The 15,533-nt window shown below is 32.7% G+C and overlaps 1 protein-coding gene across 2 annotated transcripts in view; it reads right to left on the bottom strand.

The window, feature by feature from the left end:
• LOC129731065 (neural-cadherin) overlaps nt 1-15,533 on the bottom strand; it is a 393,666-nt gene that overhangs the window by 325,604 nt on the left and 52,529 nt on the right. For both annotated transcript variants that reach the window (XM_055690805.1, XM_055690804.1), the window contains exon 9: nt 7,088-7,270. In XM_055690805.1, coding sequence (XP_055546780.1) covers nt 7,088-7,270 — 183 coding nt within the window. The remainder of the gene's footprint in view (nt 1-7,087; nt 7,271-15,533) is intronic.

Here is a 15,533-nt window from a genome sequence, read left to right as displayed (position 1 = left end):
GCAGAAAAATTCAAAAACGTAGAAAACCAAAAATGTCAAATAGTCAGAAATGACTAAAAAGTCAAACATAAAATATGTATAGAATGTACAAAGTGTAGAATATGTAAAAAGATAAAAAAATGTCAAAAGTTCAAATAACCAATGTCAAAAAAGTCACAAATGTAAAAATAAAAACAACGTATGTGAATTATAGAAATATCAAAAGTATGAAAGTGATCAAAAGATCAGAAATAGAACAATGTAAAAATATCAAAAAATGACGTAGATTAAAATAAAATAAAAAAAATGTTGACGAAAATAGAGTATGTTAAAAATGTCGAAAATGTTAAATATGTAAAAACATGGCAAAAATGTTAGAAATGTCAAAAATGTGAAAAAATATCAAAAATAAGAAAATTATAAAATGAAAATGTAAAATTTGTAAGCAGTCTGAAAAATGTAAAAAATATAAAATACATAACAAATGTCAAATTATTACTATATTACTATACTTTATTACTATAGCTAAAAAAATGTCCGAATCCTCAAAAATGTCAGGAACAAAAAAAATTTATACATGTCAAAAAATTTAAAATATGTCAAAAGTAAGTTTTGTCAAAAAAATTCAAAAATGTCAAAAAATTACCAAATGACAGAAACGATAATAAAAATTGAATATTTGATATATGAAAAATACAAGAAGGTCAGAATCAAAACTATGTAGGAATGTCGGAAAATATCAAAAAACATAGAATAGAAGAATATAGAATAAAGACGAAAAAGAATGTCAAAGAATGTCGAAACATATAAAAAAATGTCAAAGAATGTCCAAAAATGTTTAATAATGTCAAAGAATGTCAGATAATATCAAAAAATGCTAAAGAATATCAAACATGATAAAAATATAAAAGATGTCGTATGTGTCAGAAATGTCAACAAGTTCAGAAATTTAAAAAAAAAATCAAAAAAGTCAAAAATGTCAACAATTATTTATACGCCAGAAATGTGAAAAGTTAAAAAAATTCAAACATATAGAGTGTCAGAAATGAAAAACCAATGTCAAAAATGTCAAATATAACAAAAATGTCAAAAAATAACAACATATCTCAAATATGCCAATAAAGTCGAAAATAACAAAAACAAAATGTCGCAATTAAAAGAAATGTCAAATATAACAAAAACGTCAAAGAGAACAAAAATGTTAAAAAAATATGTCACAAGTGTGAAACTATAAAAAAATGGCAGAAATGTTAAAAATGTCAAAAATGTGACAACTGACATATATGACAAAAATGTCAAAAATATAAAATATAAGAATACCAAAAAATTTCACAGAATGTCAAAGAAGGTCGGAGAATGTCGAAGAATGTTAAAAAATGCCAAATAACGTCAAAGGTTGTCAAAAGATGTTAAAAAAGGTCGAAGAATGTGAAATAATGTCAAATAATGTCAAATAAAAAAATGTCAAAGAATGTCAAAGAATATCGAGGAATGTCGATTAAAGTCGAAGAATGTCAAAGAATGTCAAAGTATGTCAAAGAATGTCAAAAATATCAAAAAATGTTAAAATACCAAATATTTCAGATATGTCAGGAATGTTGAATATGTCATAGACTGTCAAAGAATTTTAAGGCACGTCAAATAATGTCCAAAAAATATCGAAGAATATAAAAAAAACACAATAAAAGAAAATATGTCGTATTTGTCAACCATGTCAAAGATTTCATAAATATCAACAATGTCAATAATGTCAAAACTATCCAAAAATAACAAAAATTGTCTTAGATGTCAAATATGCCAAAAATTTAGCAAATAACAAAAATGTCAAAAATAATAAATATGTTCAATATGTCAAAAACGGTCAAAATATATCAATGAATGTGAAAGGTGGTCGAAGAATGTCAAAGAATGCCAAAAAATGTCAAAGATTGTCCAAGAAATTCAAAAACAAGGTCGAAGAATAACAGAGAATGTCAAGAATGTTAAAAATTGCGGAAATGGCAAAGAATGCCCAAAAATATCAAAATGTCAAAGGATGTCAAAAAATGCCAGAGAATGACAAAGAATGTCAAGGATATCGAAGAATGCACAAAAATACCAAATGTTAAAGAATGTCAAGGATTGTCAATCAATATCAAAAGAATGTCATTCTATGTCGGAAAATATCAAATATTTTACGAATGTTAGCAATAATGAATATTAAATAATGTCAAATATTGTCAAAGGTTGTCAAGGATTGTCAAGCATGTCAACTATGTAAAATACAAGTGTATGAAATTTTGCAAATGTATATGAAAATGATAAAAATTTCAAAGAATATTAAAAAATGTCAACGAATGTCGAAATATATCGAGGTGTCAAACAATGTCAGAGAATGTCAAGGAATGTCAAGAATGTTAGAGAATGTTGAAGAATGTCAAGAAATGTCAAATATTTCAGTAAAATTAGGGATGTCAAAGAATGTCAAAGATTGTCAAAAATTGTCAAAGTATGTCAAAAACGACAATAACTTCTGTTACAGGATGATTGGTTCCTTGTTGGGAGTATTTGATGAAAAAAGATCCTCTACGCATATGCCCTAACATTGACTCGAGATTATCCAACATTTAAATTTTTTGTATACTCTTCCATAAAGTGGCCCCAACTTTGAGTGTATACCACTTAGAGCATTTTTCACGTTGTCTCTGGTAGAAGAAACCTATCAAAAAAATAGTATTACTCTAATCCTCGTCATTCGAAAGCTTAGAGTGTCCCTTTCAATATGCTACCAAAACTATAATATTGTATCGGCGAATCAGAAACTATTTTTTCAGACATTTTTTTTGTAATTGAAAAGAGAACTATGCAGAGTTATCAAGGGTCTCCGATCGCACTGAAGCTTTCTGGACTTTTCTTTAATATAATGGAACAATGTTTGGCATAATCATAGATTTTTTTAAATGGATTAAGTGGGGTACATTTCTTAAAAAAGTCCAAAGTCTGCTGAATTTCTTAAAAAAGTCCAAAAACTGCTGAAAAAAATAAGTGCAATAAACTTTAATAAGCTTAACCCATTTTTCAGAAAATTGATATATTGATATAACAATATACAATGTTGCTTATTGAAAGTTACTATCAAGGTTACGTTAAAAGAAATTTACACTTTTTTACTTCATAATCATGGTGTTTTTGGAGTTTTTTTTTTTTTTTTGACAACAGAACTAGGTCCTTAAGAATACAAAGCGTTTTATACAGCAACTCAAGAGCTTCCATTGGACGTATTGAAAAAATGCGCCGTTTTAGGAATGACCGAGAAAATTTAATCTTTTTCATAATGAGCTAATGGCCATTGTTCACACTATGTTTTGTAGCATTGGAAACTTTTAAAATGCTGGCTATACTAGGTTACGAGGTCTGTAACCTCCCAGCTGGTCTCAGGGTACGATGCTGGTGTAACAAGCCAGTCGTCGTATGTTTGAATTTCAGCTGGAAGACCGTTAGGATTTATCACGTTTCAAATTTTCTTAACTTGTACATGCATTGAATTACTTTGACGCAATTTTTTTTTCTAAGGAAAATTTGATTTTTGTTGTATGGATTCAACCTAGAAGTGACTTGGATAAAGATGTTTATGAGTGAAATTTTCTCGGTCGTTTCTAAAAAGGCGCATTATTTGAATACGTCAAACGAAAGCTTTCAAATTGCTCTATAGAACGTATTTTTTAGATATAGAACCCTGTTCTCTTGACAAAAGAAAAAGAGCTGAAATAACTACCTTATTTTTGAAGAAAAATGCAATTATCTAATAATAAAATACCGACAACAATTTTGAACAACTGAAATTTTATACTTTTTATAAGATGATGTTACCATGTTGATTTTCGACGAAATCACTTACTTGTACTACACATTACACTTTTTATCCACTTTCACTATTTAATTCTATCAGTTTTCACTTATCACTTGCATATTCGTATTTCAACGCTTACTTAACGCCTTAGCAGTGTTTATTTGGACTGTGGAGAAAATAGCGAAACCCCTAAATTTTTATACCTAAGTAAATAATTAATAATTAAGTGTAATCAAAGTTACAGTTTTTTATTTTGTTTTCAGCAGATTTTGGACTAGAAATTTTCGAAGGTTTTTTATCCCACATAACCACTTTCAAAAAAATTGATATCAATTGAATTGATATAAATTTTGTTCTGTTGTAAAAATAAACAATCCTTGTTTCAGTATGAAAAGAACCCTGATAGCTTATTATATTCCTGAAACACATTATTTTTTCTCATTTCACAAGCTTTTCGATTATGAAAAATAATATGTCCAATTTCAAATGCTAATAAATCGGTTAGTATTCGATGGATTTCCTTCGTTCGTGCAGCAATAGATTGGAAAATCTTTTCAGATTCTTCCCAAAAGAATATAATTGTAATTTTATTATTCACACTATTGTACTATTGAAAATAGTCAAGCCTTGTCAAAACGAAAAATTTGACCTCTGATTGGTCGTTATATGATTGCTTCCCAAGCACGGTCGACAGAATCATATACCTTGCTATTTAAAACATGCTATTTGGCCTATATAAGAGTCTATTTCAGCCGCAGCCGCTCATGATCGTTCTAGGCAGCGACAACCGCAGCCGTCCTCCCTTAGCAGCAGCACTAGCAGAACAGTGGATACCAGCGATGGCGGAAAGCGGCCACAACTGTGGCATGGCTATGAATAGCGAACTAGTTGCAGCGGATCTCAGCATCAATAGCGGCTGATGCAGTGAGGCACTTTAGTGAAATGCAGTCTCTGAGCGATAGTGGGCACTAGTAAATGCATTCAATGAAAAGTTGACTCATTTTGACAACACGTGAGCCGTCTAGTTCTGAGTGTTATATCAGCATTTCATTGTTTCCTTCTCATAAGAAATACTTTATTCGCCCTGTCAGTGATAACGCAAAGATGTGATCGGCATTTTATCCGATACTAAAATAAACAACAAATTGTCTTTTCAGGATGAAATAAAAACTTGATTGAAGAGTTAATATTTTCTTATGAGTTAATTCACATGGGTTTAAAACTGTTTTGTGTCTCAAAACGCACTGAATTATCTTTACCTTCAGTCATGAGCACGACATCCGAAAAAATTTCATCTCAAAATTTAAAAATTGTCAAGCCCCAACCTTGACAAGCAACTTACTATTTTATTGAAAATGGTCAATCCTTGTTGCAGCGCAAAATTCGATTGATCTGATTAGTCAACGTTTATTTACTAGAAAAAATGACTGACACGCAAGCAGCCGGGTTATCTTTCTTGTAAAAGTATTCTACTTCAACCTTGCGGTCGTGGCTTTGCACACAACCCTCCTGTTATTTTCGTATAAATTCTTCCACCAGAGACACCGTGATTCTGTAATTTTCATTTGAAAACTAAAAAAAATTCATGTCTAAATGAATGTAAAATTTAGCATTCTGGAAGTAAAATTTAACGATACTTATATTTTTGCTTAACTCAAATTAAACTTTTTAATCGGTCTACAGTTCGTTCTATGACACCAACCCTATATCTGCTTTAATTTTCGAGAAATTTAAATTATTATACAGCATGTTTAATGGAGCATCAACATGAAACTAAAACATAAAATAAAGTTTAACAAATATATAAAAATGATGAAAATTCAAAGAAATGTCAAAAATTTAAAAAGCAGACAGTGTATGTCGTTCGGGTAGCAAAAAATAAGCGGATTGAAAAGTATGATACAGAAAAAGAAATATCATGATTGGACTTGGATGCTAGTCTGTATCAGACTTTCCAGATCACTTATTTTGTCTGCTTCAATGACGGATAAAAAGTCGTTGCAAAAATAAAAATTAGTTCGAATGACAAAAACGACACGTGATAGTCACAATTGAACCAAAATGGGCTACACTATTCTTCCAAGAAAACTAAGTTTGTACCGAACAAAATTTTAAAGCAACCATTGTGTCGAAAAAATAACCATTGTACGAATAGTACGAACCATTGCATAAAGCTTCTATTTTTGATTTGAATTTAAAAAAAAATCATTAAAAAATACAGTTCAAAATTTATTTATCCGCATACATTATATCTCTCTCTTTTCTGATATGCAAAGGAATTAAATTTTTAATTACTACCATTCTGTGTTAAGACGAGTCTTGCAAAATTTCTATAAAGAGCATATCCAGTATTGTATATCTTCAGAAACAATTCAACACGAAAAAAAATGAAAATGAAGGCCCTTTATATATGGTAACATCGACTAGCAGGTATGAAATGGACTAGATATTTAAACTGTCCAAATACTGCTCTAAACTTGCAAACTCTTGCATTGACTAGTTCATCGTTACCGTCTTTCCTTTTCCAGCTGAGGCATGCTAAATTGCGTTCAATTCAATTCTTAAGTCTTAAATTTTAATTTCATCTGCTACCGTTTCAGTTCCATTCCTGGAAACAATTTTCTTAGCAGTTGCACGTTTCGAGCCAGACAGACGTCAGTTTCGCGAAGAGCCCACTCGAAGTGCAATAAAGTGCGAGTGGCATGGATTGTGCAAAGCTCCATCCAGACCGTAGACATCGAATCGATAGGAGGAACAATAGAACGAAATAGAGCGAAGCTTTAGCGGTAGAACGATGAATAAAAATTAAATAATCAAGTGGAAGCTATTTGCGATAGCAGCGCTTCAAGGAATCGAAAAATCATACCAATCTGAACGTAGTGCATCGTTATCAAATACAACCCACTAAAGTCAGAATCGCCGTTCGGAAACAAAGAAAAGACGTGATTGAATTAAATAAAATAGTGAAACCAAAATATAATATATATTTGCTCAGCGGCACATTTTTTCTCAACACAAAATTACGTTCTGCTCGGGTAATTCAATCAAATCAGTTCTGCGTTTTAAACGATCCTAATCAAATAAATATGGCCACAATCTGTCAAAGCAAATGACAAAATGCGGCTGGTTTGAATTTATTGCCAATTTAAACTTCAATATTACACGTGGCGAGGGGGAAACACCCGAGCAAGTACCATTTTTTCTCCCACCAAGCGGCGTACAAAGCGGGTTATGTAATAAACAAAAAAAAACAGCACACAAACACACGTTATCACTCACCTGATTGTTGGGGAATGTTCCGTCCTTGTCGATGGCGTTCACCTGCGTAACCTTGGTGCCGATCGGTTCCCCTTCCAGGACCGTTTCCTGTTCACGTTCGGTAAACAGCGGAATTTCGTCGTTTACATCCTCTAATTGTATGTAAACAGTCGCTTCCGATGCCAGCTGCTGGGCGCCGTTGTTCTGTGTTGCACATGCAGGCGAAGCGGAGATGGTAGAAAAAAAACGAGAGTAAAAAAGAGATAGTATATAGAACAATCAGTCTGGATGAAATAGGAAGCGCCTGTCTTCTGCGGGATTTGAACACCTCGAAGTAACCGACAGGAGGGAAGTATAACTGCAATAATTTTTGGAGCTACCGCATGATTGCCGACTGTGAATGTTTGAACCAGATTTCTAATCGTTTCCGTACAGGATACGTTCGTCGATGGGAGGAAGTTCAATTGGATGATTTTTTACTATTTGAATTCAATCGCGATGAAACGAAATTGGTTTAAATTTCTCTGAGAAATAGATAAAAATGTACCCAACTATTCACGAGCGACGAACCTGTTTAAAAAAAAACGATGGAGGCGCATAGTACAAAACTCGCATTAGCGAGTTCTTCGTTAGTAAATAACATCACTACAGTTTTTAAGGTTTTAACAGTCTGTTGAAACATTAAACCCATTTGTGTTTTGTGATTCTAATCCTCAACCGCAAGATATAAAGAAAATCCATGGTCATCGATATTGTTACGAGCGCAAATAAAAACCATTTTTGCCGTGTCAGCAGTCACAAGAAAAGACTCCAGTCGCGTTTTAATCTAGAGATTCTCGATTCTAGCGCATCAGATGCTCGCCGGGGCGGCGGACAAAATAAACAAATCGATTATGACTCGAGCAGTTTGTTCTCGCAATTGATGCTCCGTTGGCACAATCTGCAGCTGCATTGTGGAAGCCTCTTCCATTAGCTCACCCAGTTGATTTTTTTTTCTTCGTAAAAGGTTGAAAACTCCATCGTTTTTGCTGTGATTCGTGGCTTCTCCTGTCAGCTTTCCAATCAATGATACCATTAAATTATCATGCCAGACTCAGTGGAGAATATAATTGATTAGTCTCGGAAAGTGTGCTATCGTTTTCTTCGGGAGTGCGATGATTTATTCTGCCCGTCAGTGAACCACGAATGCACCACCGCTTCCGCAAAGTTTATTTTATGCCTTTTCGCTTGGGTACGGAGAATAAATTTTCCTATCATTAGCCACGATAAAACCTATCTGTTCAAGCGAAATTTTCACGTTCGATGCAGTTTTATCGTGAACTGTGCTTCATAAGAATGGCCGTCCATCCATTGCATTGGTAAAAGATGAGAGAGAAGCAAAAAAAATCGTTCCACGGCATTTTTGCTTTAGACTAACAGCAAACGCGAAAGAGTTTTAATCCTCTCAACAACGGAACCAAAACGAAAAAAAAGGCGCTTGCTGGTTGGCCTTGGCTAGTGTCAGGGTTTGGATACTGGCCGATTATCATTTGAGTGCGGATTTGAGTTTCTCTTTACTCGTTTTTTTTTACCATGGATGTTCCAGACAATTAAAAACTATTGAAAACTGCGGCAACTTGAACCTATCTTATCATGTTGTTATTCGTTATAATTGAAGTACTACCACAATGATTGCGATGGTTATCGCGCAGATTGTTGTCCGGTTCGTCAGCAATTTAAATAATGAAATTGAAACTGACGGAGACAGAGAAAATTAAAGCGACTAGATAAATGAAACATTAAATGTTCAACTTCATCATCGAATCAACAACAATTTGGAAAGTATCAACTTTGTTCAACACATATTTCATTTAACTATAACGGTTTTATTCACAGGCATTCGATTTTATGTTACTGGCACCAGTGGCAGAAGATTCTGCGTCAACAAGGCTGTTTCGGTTTCTGACGGTGGGCAAGCGGTGTACGAGCCGGTAATCGCACCGGCTCACGAAATCTATATTATACCTATATTTGGAGTTCGATCTATGCCACTGTATTCATTGTAAAAATATTGCGATATGCATTCATACATTTTCTGTGCGAAATCAGAGCAAAAAATGTGCGAATATTGATGGACACATTGGTTATAGGTTATAGCTTGATCTCTTGAGTGGAATGATTCTGACCCAAAACCCAACAATGTTACCAATGAATGTTATCATGACGAGGTTCAAACGTGGCATGTGTATGTTGCTACCTGTTTATGTCTCTAGTTGACGACAAAGATTCGGAAGCTGTAAGCAACGCAGTTGATTGTTCAGAGAAATTTTTTAATCCATTCTTTCCTAGAACCGACTCGATTGATGTTTGTGAAGTGTGTAATTTCATTTATTTATTATTATTTTCTAATCAGTATTGGGAGATTTGTGCCAACTTTGCAAGCGCCTTCTTCAAACTACTTTATCGAAACGGGCATGAAATTCCATTCCAACCATTGATTAGGGTTAATTAAATACAATGTTAGGTTTGTTCAAATTATTTGTGACTGTTCAAAGACATTTAACTAAAATTACACTGGTCAACACATACACATATAGCTCGAACCAGAAAAGTAAGAAAGAATATAATTTTAGAACCATTGTTGAGAATTTTAGTACCCTTAGGGAACTCGAAAGTGCGCCAAAAGGCTGCAGGGGAATTGCTCGCCAGGTCTGTCGCTTTTACGTTTACTTACGGGAAAACTTCATTCAAGCTAGCCGAGTCGGATGTGTGTAAAATCTTCAGAGACTTAAACGAAGTTTTCCCGTAAGAAAATGTAGAGATGACTAACCCAGCGAGAAATTACTCTGCGACCTTTAATCGCTCTTCACAGCGTGCTGCGGGCACCAAAAGCCACGAAAATGGTTAAAAAGCTTTAATCTTTCTTATTCAATTGGTTTTTACAGCTCTAAGGCAAACTTTTTGAGTCGTTCAGTGAAGTAAAAAATCAACTCATTCTTATAACATTGAAAACGTGCAAAAATATTCAAAACTTCAAAATTCACAGAGTAACAAATCTTTAAACCCGTTTTTTCGAAATCATCAGAATGACACTTGGACCGGTCTGACTTAACATCGACCGTATACTGTTAAAATATTGTATCAATATTTGGATTTTACAACAGTTTTTACATTAAACTTTCTGCGGAAGATTTAAAATAAGTTTTAATACAATGAAAATGTTAAAGCTACAAGTTGATTTAAAATTTAAGGTTTTGAATCAAGTAGTAATCTATTATGGACCAGGTGTACGTCGAACAGAACTTTAGAATAACTGAGATGAGACAAACATATTTTGTTTTTTGTATATGAAAGATTAAAATATAGTATATAGAAAAATCATACCGGGTACACCTTCCCACACATTTAATAGTGAGGGAAGCGTTACGCGCAAATGTGTCCAAAAAACACATTTTTTAAATATTTTTTTTTTTTAGTTTGAAAATATAATAGAAACTGTTATAATCATAAATTCTAGTAGCTAACAAAAGACGTTGTTTTGAATCATTTAGCAATTTTCTGCAAGTAGTTTTTAATGCTTGGGTCCCCTGTAGTGTGAAACGAACAGTAAAATACAGTAAAAACAAAAGAATATCATTTTCTTGATTGGAACAAATCATGCTCGCGTCACGAATATCTCATTGTGAAAAATCAGGATATAGGTCCTATCCAATAAGGGTCAATTTGTCTTTAATCTATTAAAATTCATTTATTTTTTTTTATTCTTTTGTATTGTTTTTGTTTGTTTTTTATTCTTGAAAGACTCTACTACAAAACTTAAAGTAATTTTATAGAGAACTGGAATATTTAAAAAAATAAAAAAGGATACCCTTTTGAATAAAAAAAAATAAAACAAAAAACAGATTACACAGACCAAAACATGATGAAAGAACAAACAGAAAAATAAGTAATCAGAATGAACAGTAGATAAGAGAAAAAAAGTAAATGATCAGTATGAAAAAAAACACAAAATAATGCAGCAAATTGACAGGTTCAATTAAGTTTTTTTTAATTTAAATTTAGTTCTTATTGAGTTCTAATACGACCTTAACAATGTTTCAGTATATTTTTAATTTAGTTTATGCTTAGTTTTAGTTAAATTTTAGTTCAACTTCAATTAGTTCAATTTCAGTTCAGTTTTAGTTTAGTTTCAGTTCAGTTTCAGTTCAGTTTCAGCTTAGTTTCAGTTCAGTTTCAGTTCAGTTTCAATTAAGTTATAGTTCAGTTACAGTTCAGTATCAGTTCAGTTTCTGTTCAGTTTTCAATTTAGTTTATGCTTAGTTTTAGTTCAATTTTAGTTCAACTTCAATTAGTTCAGTTTCAGTTCAGTTTCAGTTCAGTTTCAGTTCAGTTTCAGTTTAGTTTCAGTTCAGTTTCAGTTCAGTTTCAGTTCAGTTTCAGTTCAGTTTCAGTTCAGTTTCAGTTCAGTATCAGTTCAGATTCAGTTTAGTTTCAGTTTAATTTCAGTTCAGCTTCAGTTTAGTTTCATTTCAGTTTCAGTTCAGTTTCAGTTCAGTTTCAGTTCAGCTGCAGTTCAGTTTCAGTTCAGTTAGCAATGTTTCAGTATATTTTCAATTTAGTTTATACTTAGTTTAAGTTCAATTTTAGTTCAACTTCAATTAGTTCAGTTTCAGTTTAGTTTCAGTTCAGTTTCAGTTCAGTTTCAGCTCAGTTTCAGTTCAGTTTCAGTTCAGTTTCAGTTCAGTTTCAGTTCAGTTTCAGTTCAGTTTCAGTTCAGTTTCAGTTCAGTTTCAGTTCAGTATCAGTTCAGCTTCAGTTTAGTTTCAGTTTAATTTCAGTTCAGCTTCAGTTTAGTTTCATTTCAGTTTCAGTTCAGTTTCAGTTCAGTTGCAGTTCAGTTTCAGTCCAGTTTGAGTTGAGTTTCAGTTCAGTTTTAGCTCAGTTTCAATTTTGTTTTGGTACAGTTTCAGCTCACTGAAACTGAATTGAAACAGCACTGAAACTAAACGGAAACTAAACTCAAATTTCCGTTCAGTTTCAGTGCAGTTTCAATTGAATTTTAGTTTAGTTCCAGTTCTGTTGCTATCACCCGTTAATTATTCGGCGATTTTAACACCCGTATGTGCTCGGCAAGGTACCCACCAAAACCTATTTAAACTTTTCCAATTCTTGACGTATTTTGGATCCTAACCCGTTGAAAGTTTGAAAAACTTGTCTATGTATTGTATACGGGAGCCGTTGGTTGCCATATGTGTTCCGTAAATCCGGATCTCCGGGATCATGTTAAAGATCGGGAATCTGCTCCAGAAAGACCATTTCGGAGAAAACTCATCAATGTTCCCGAAGCAAATAATAATCAACTCCTATGGTGATTAAATGAATTGTGATACTTATGTTCTTCGGTTAATTGACAATTGTACTAATTTGCCTCACCGGTACAAGGTCTCGAAAATCCGGATTTGTTTCCCGTCAGTACCAAATGCTAAAAATAAACAAATTTTCCAATCTTTTGACGGGCCAAGATTCAAATTTATTAATAATTGGAAAATTTTGAAGTATTTCATTTGGGCGAGCACCCGGTCATCCTGTTGAGCAGTTATGAGGTAAAAAAATTGGAGCCCCGTTCTTCGAACCCTCCGACTGTTATAAAAAGTCTTATAATGGAATATAGTTAGGAGCGTTTTAGCTGGCTGAGTTAGGGTTAACCTTATTTTTTTTCAAAGCGATAGAGTCTGCAAACGTACCCGGGTGCCTGCCGGGACTGTTATGTTTGGGTTTAGTTCCAGTTAAGTTTCAGTTTGGTTTTAGTACAGCTTTAATGCAGTTCCATTATATTGCATGCAATTTTTATTTTGTTTCAGTACAGTTACAGATATGTTCACAATCAGTTTCAATTTATTTTATAATCCGAAATGGATTCAGTTCAGTTATAGTTCAGTTCAGTTTTAGTTCAGTTTTAATTCAGCTCCAGTTCAGTTCCAATTAAGTTTCAGTTTAATTTCGGTTGAGAGTCATTTTCAGTTCAATTTGAGATAAGTTTTAGTTCTGTTTTTGTTAAGTTTTAGATCAGTTTCTGTTGAATCATTTTTTAGTTTCAAATGAGGTTCTGTAAAGTTTCAACATTGCTTCAGTTAAGGTTAGGATATCAGTTCAATTTTACAACTGTTCCAGTTTATTCAGTTCAGTTTAATCTCATTTCAGCTCAGTTTCAATGTCAGTTAAGTTTCAGATTAATTTTAGTTGAGTTTCAGTTTAGTTTAAGTTTCAATTCAGTCTTAGTTCAGTTTCAGTTAATTTTTAATTCTGTTTTAGTACAGTTTTAGTACAAATCCAGCTCAGTTTTAGATCAGTTTCCGTTTAGTTTCAGTTTAATTTAATTTTATTTCAGTTCTGCTATTGTTTAGTTTAGGTTCAGTTAAGTTTCAGTTTAATTTTAGTACAGCTTCAATGCAGTTTTTTTTTTCAATCTCAATGAAGGTTTCCTTCCAGTTTTAATTTCGTTTTAATAGAGTTTTAATTCTGTTTCAGTACAGTTTTGGCAAAATTTTTGTTCAGGTTCAATTGAATTTGTGATTAGTTTCAGTTTTGTTTCAGTTCATTTTCAGTTCTGTAACAGGTCCGATTCAGTACAGCTAGAGTTTAGTTTCAGTTTAATTTTAGTACAGTCCCCTTTTCGTTTTAGTTTGGTCTCACTTCAATTCTATTTCAGTTTGAGTTCAGTTTTAGTTAAGCTCACATACTAATTTAATTCTGTTTTGGTTTTAGCTTTGGTTTTGGTTTAGTTTTACATTAGTTTCAGTTCAGTTTTAGTACATTTTTGGTTGATTTTTATTTGCGTTCCAGTTCAGTTTCGGTTTATTTTCGGTTCCAGTTCAGTTTGAAAGTAGTTTATCTTCAGTTTTAGTACAGCTCCAGTTTAGAGTTGGTATAGTTTTTATGCGGTTTTTGTTTAATCGTGGTTCAATTTTCGGTTAGTTTTTTCCGATTTTACTTCAATTCCAGTCCAATTTTAGTTAAGGTTAAGTGCAGCTTCAGTTTAGTTTCAGTTCAGTTTTAGTTCAGCTTCAGTTCAGTTTCAGTAGAGTTTCAGTCAAATTTTTTGTTTTAGTTTCATTTCAGTTCAAATTTTGCTGCAATACAGATTTGAATCAGTTTCGTTTCAATTTCAATTCAGCTTCAGTTCAGTTCGAGTTCAAGTTCATTCCTGTTTCGTTTATTTTCAGTTCAGCTTTACTTCATTTACAGTTAAATTTTAGTACAGTTTTGGTTAAATTTTACTTCAGTTTTGGTTTAGTTTTAATTGAATTTGAGTTTAGCTTTTACTTAGTTTCAGTAAAAATTCAATTCAGTTTAGTTTGGATCCAGTATCAATTCAATTTCAATTGCTCAAGCTCAGCTTTAATGCAGTTCCATTTTATTCTCAATCCATTTAAATTCAGTTTCAATGCAGTTAAAGTTCAGTTCCAGTTCAATTCCAGAGTAAATTCAATTCAAATTTGTTCAACTTCAGTTTAGTTATAGTACAGCTTATATGCAATTTTTGTTCAATCTTAGTTGGGTTTTCGTCAAGTTTTGTTCCGGTTTTACTTCAATTTCAGTCCCGTTTTGGTCAGTTTCAGTTGCAGATTTAGTTCAGTTTCAGCTTCAGTTCAGTTACAGTACAGTTCCACTTTTGCTTCAGTGCGATTTTATTGCAATTTTGATCACATTAGTTTCGATTCAGCTTTAATTCAGTTTCAATTCAAGTTCAGTTCAGTTTGGTTTAGTTTCAGCTTAGTTTTGCTTCAGTTTCAGTTCAAGTTCAATTCATCTCTTGTTCGGTTTCAATTCACTTTAAGCATAGGTGTAGTTCGGTTTAAGTTAAGTTTGGATTCATTTTCAATTGAATTTTAATAGCTTCTGCTTTAATGCGGGTTCTTTGATTTCTTACTTTGTTTCAGTTTCAGTACAATTTTGGTACAGTTTATGTTCAGTTCAGGTTCAGCTTCAGAGCAGTTTAACTTAAGTTACCGTTCAGTTCTAGTTCAGCTTCAACTTAGTTTTAGCACAGCTTTCTTGCATTTTCTGTTCAATCTTTGTTCAGTTTTTGTTCAGGTTGAGATCAGTTAACTTCAATTCCAATCCCGTTTTAGTTTAGTTTCAGTTCAGCTGAAGTTCAATTTTATTTCAGCTACAGCGTGTTCAGCTCAATGTCGTGTTTCGTCAGCTTACAATTTTGCCAAAAATTTCAAATTTTTAAAATATACTATAAAATTAGGTTTCCTGATGTTCGTGTTAAGTAGGTATCTTTTGCAAGTACTTATACTGCTTAGTTTTTTTTTTTTGACTCTTCTACTACACTGGTCGACAACAAACAAAACAAATTTAACCCTAGAGCTCGAACTGAAAAAAATATGCAAAAATATAGAGCTTTTTACCCGTTCCTGTGAATTTTGGCCTCCTACCTAGTTTGGCTAAATTCGTCAAAATGCCGCAAAGTAATTACTCA

This window comes from Wyeomyia smithii, chromosome 3 (genome assembly GCF_029784165.1).
Source record: "Wyeomyia smithii strain HCP4-BCI-WySm-NY-G18 chromosome 3, ASM2978416v1, whole genome shotgun sequence".
NCBI classification, from domain to species: Eukaryota; Metazoa; Arthropoda; class Insecta; order Diptera; family Culicidae; genus Wyeomyia; species Wyeomyia smithii.
The sequence above is the reverse complement of the archived record's forward strand: the minus strand, read 5'-3'. Positions and strand labels throughout refer to the sequence as shown.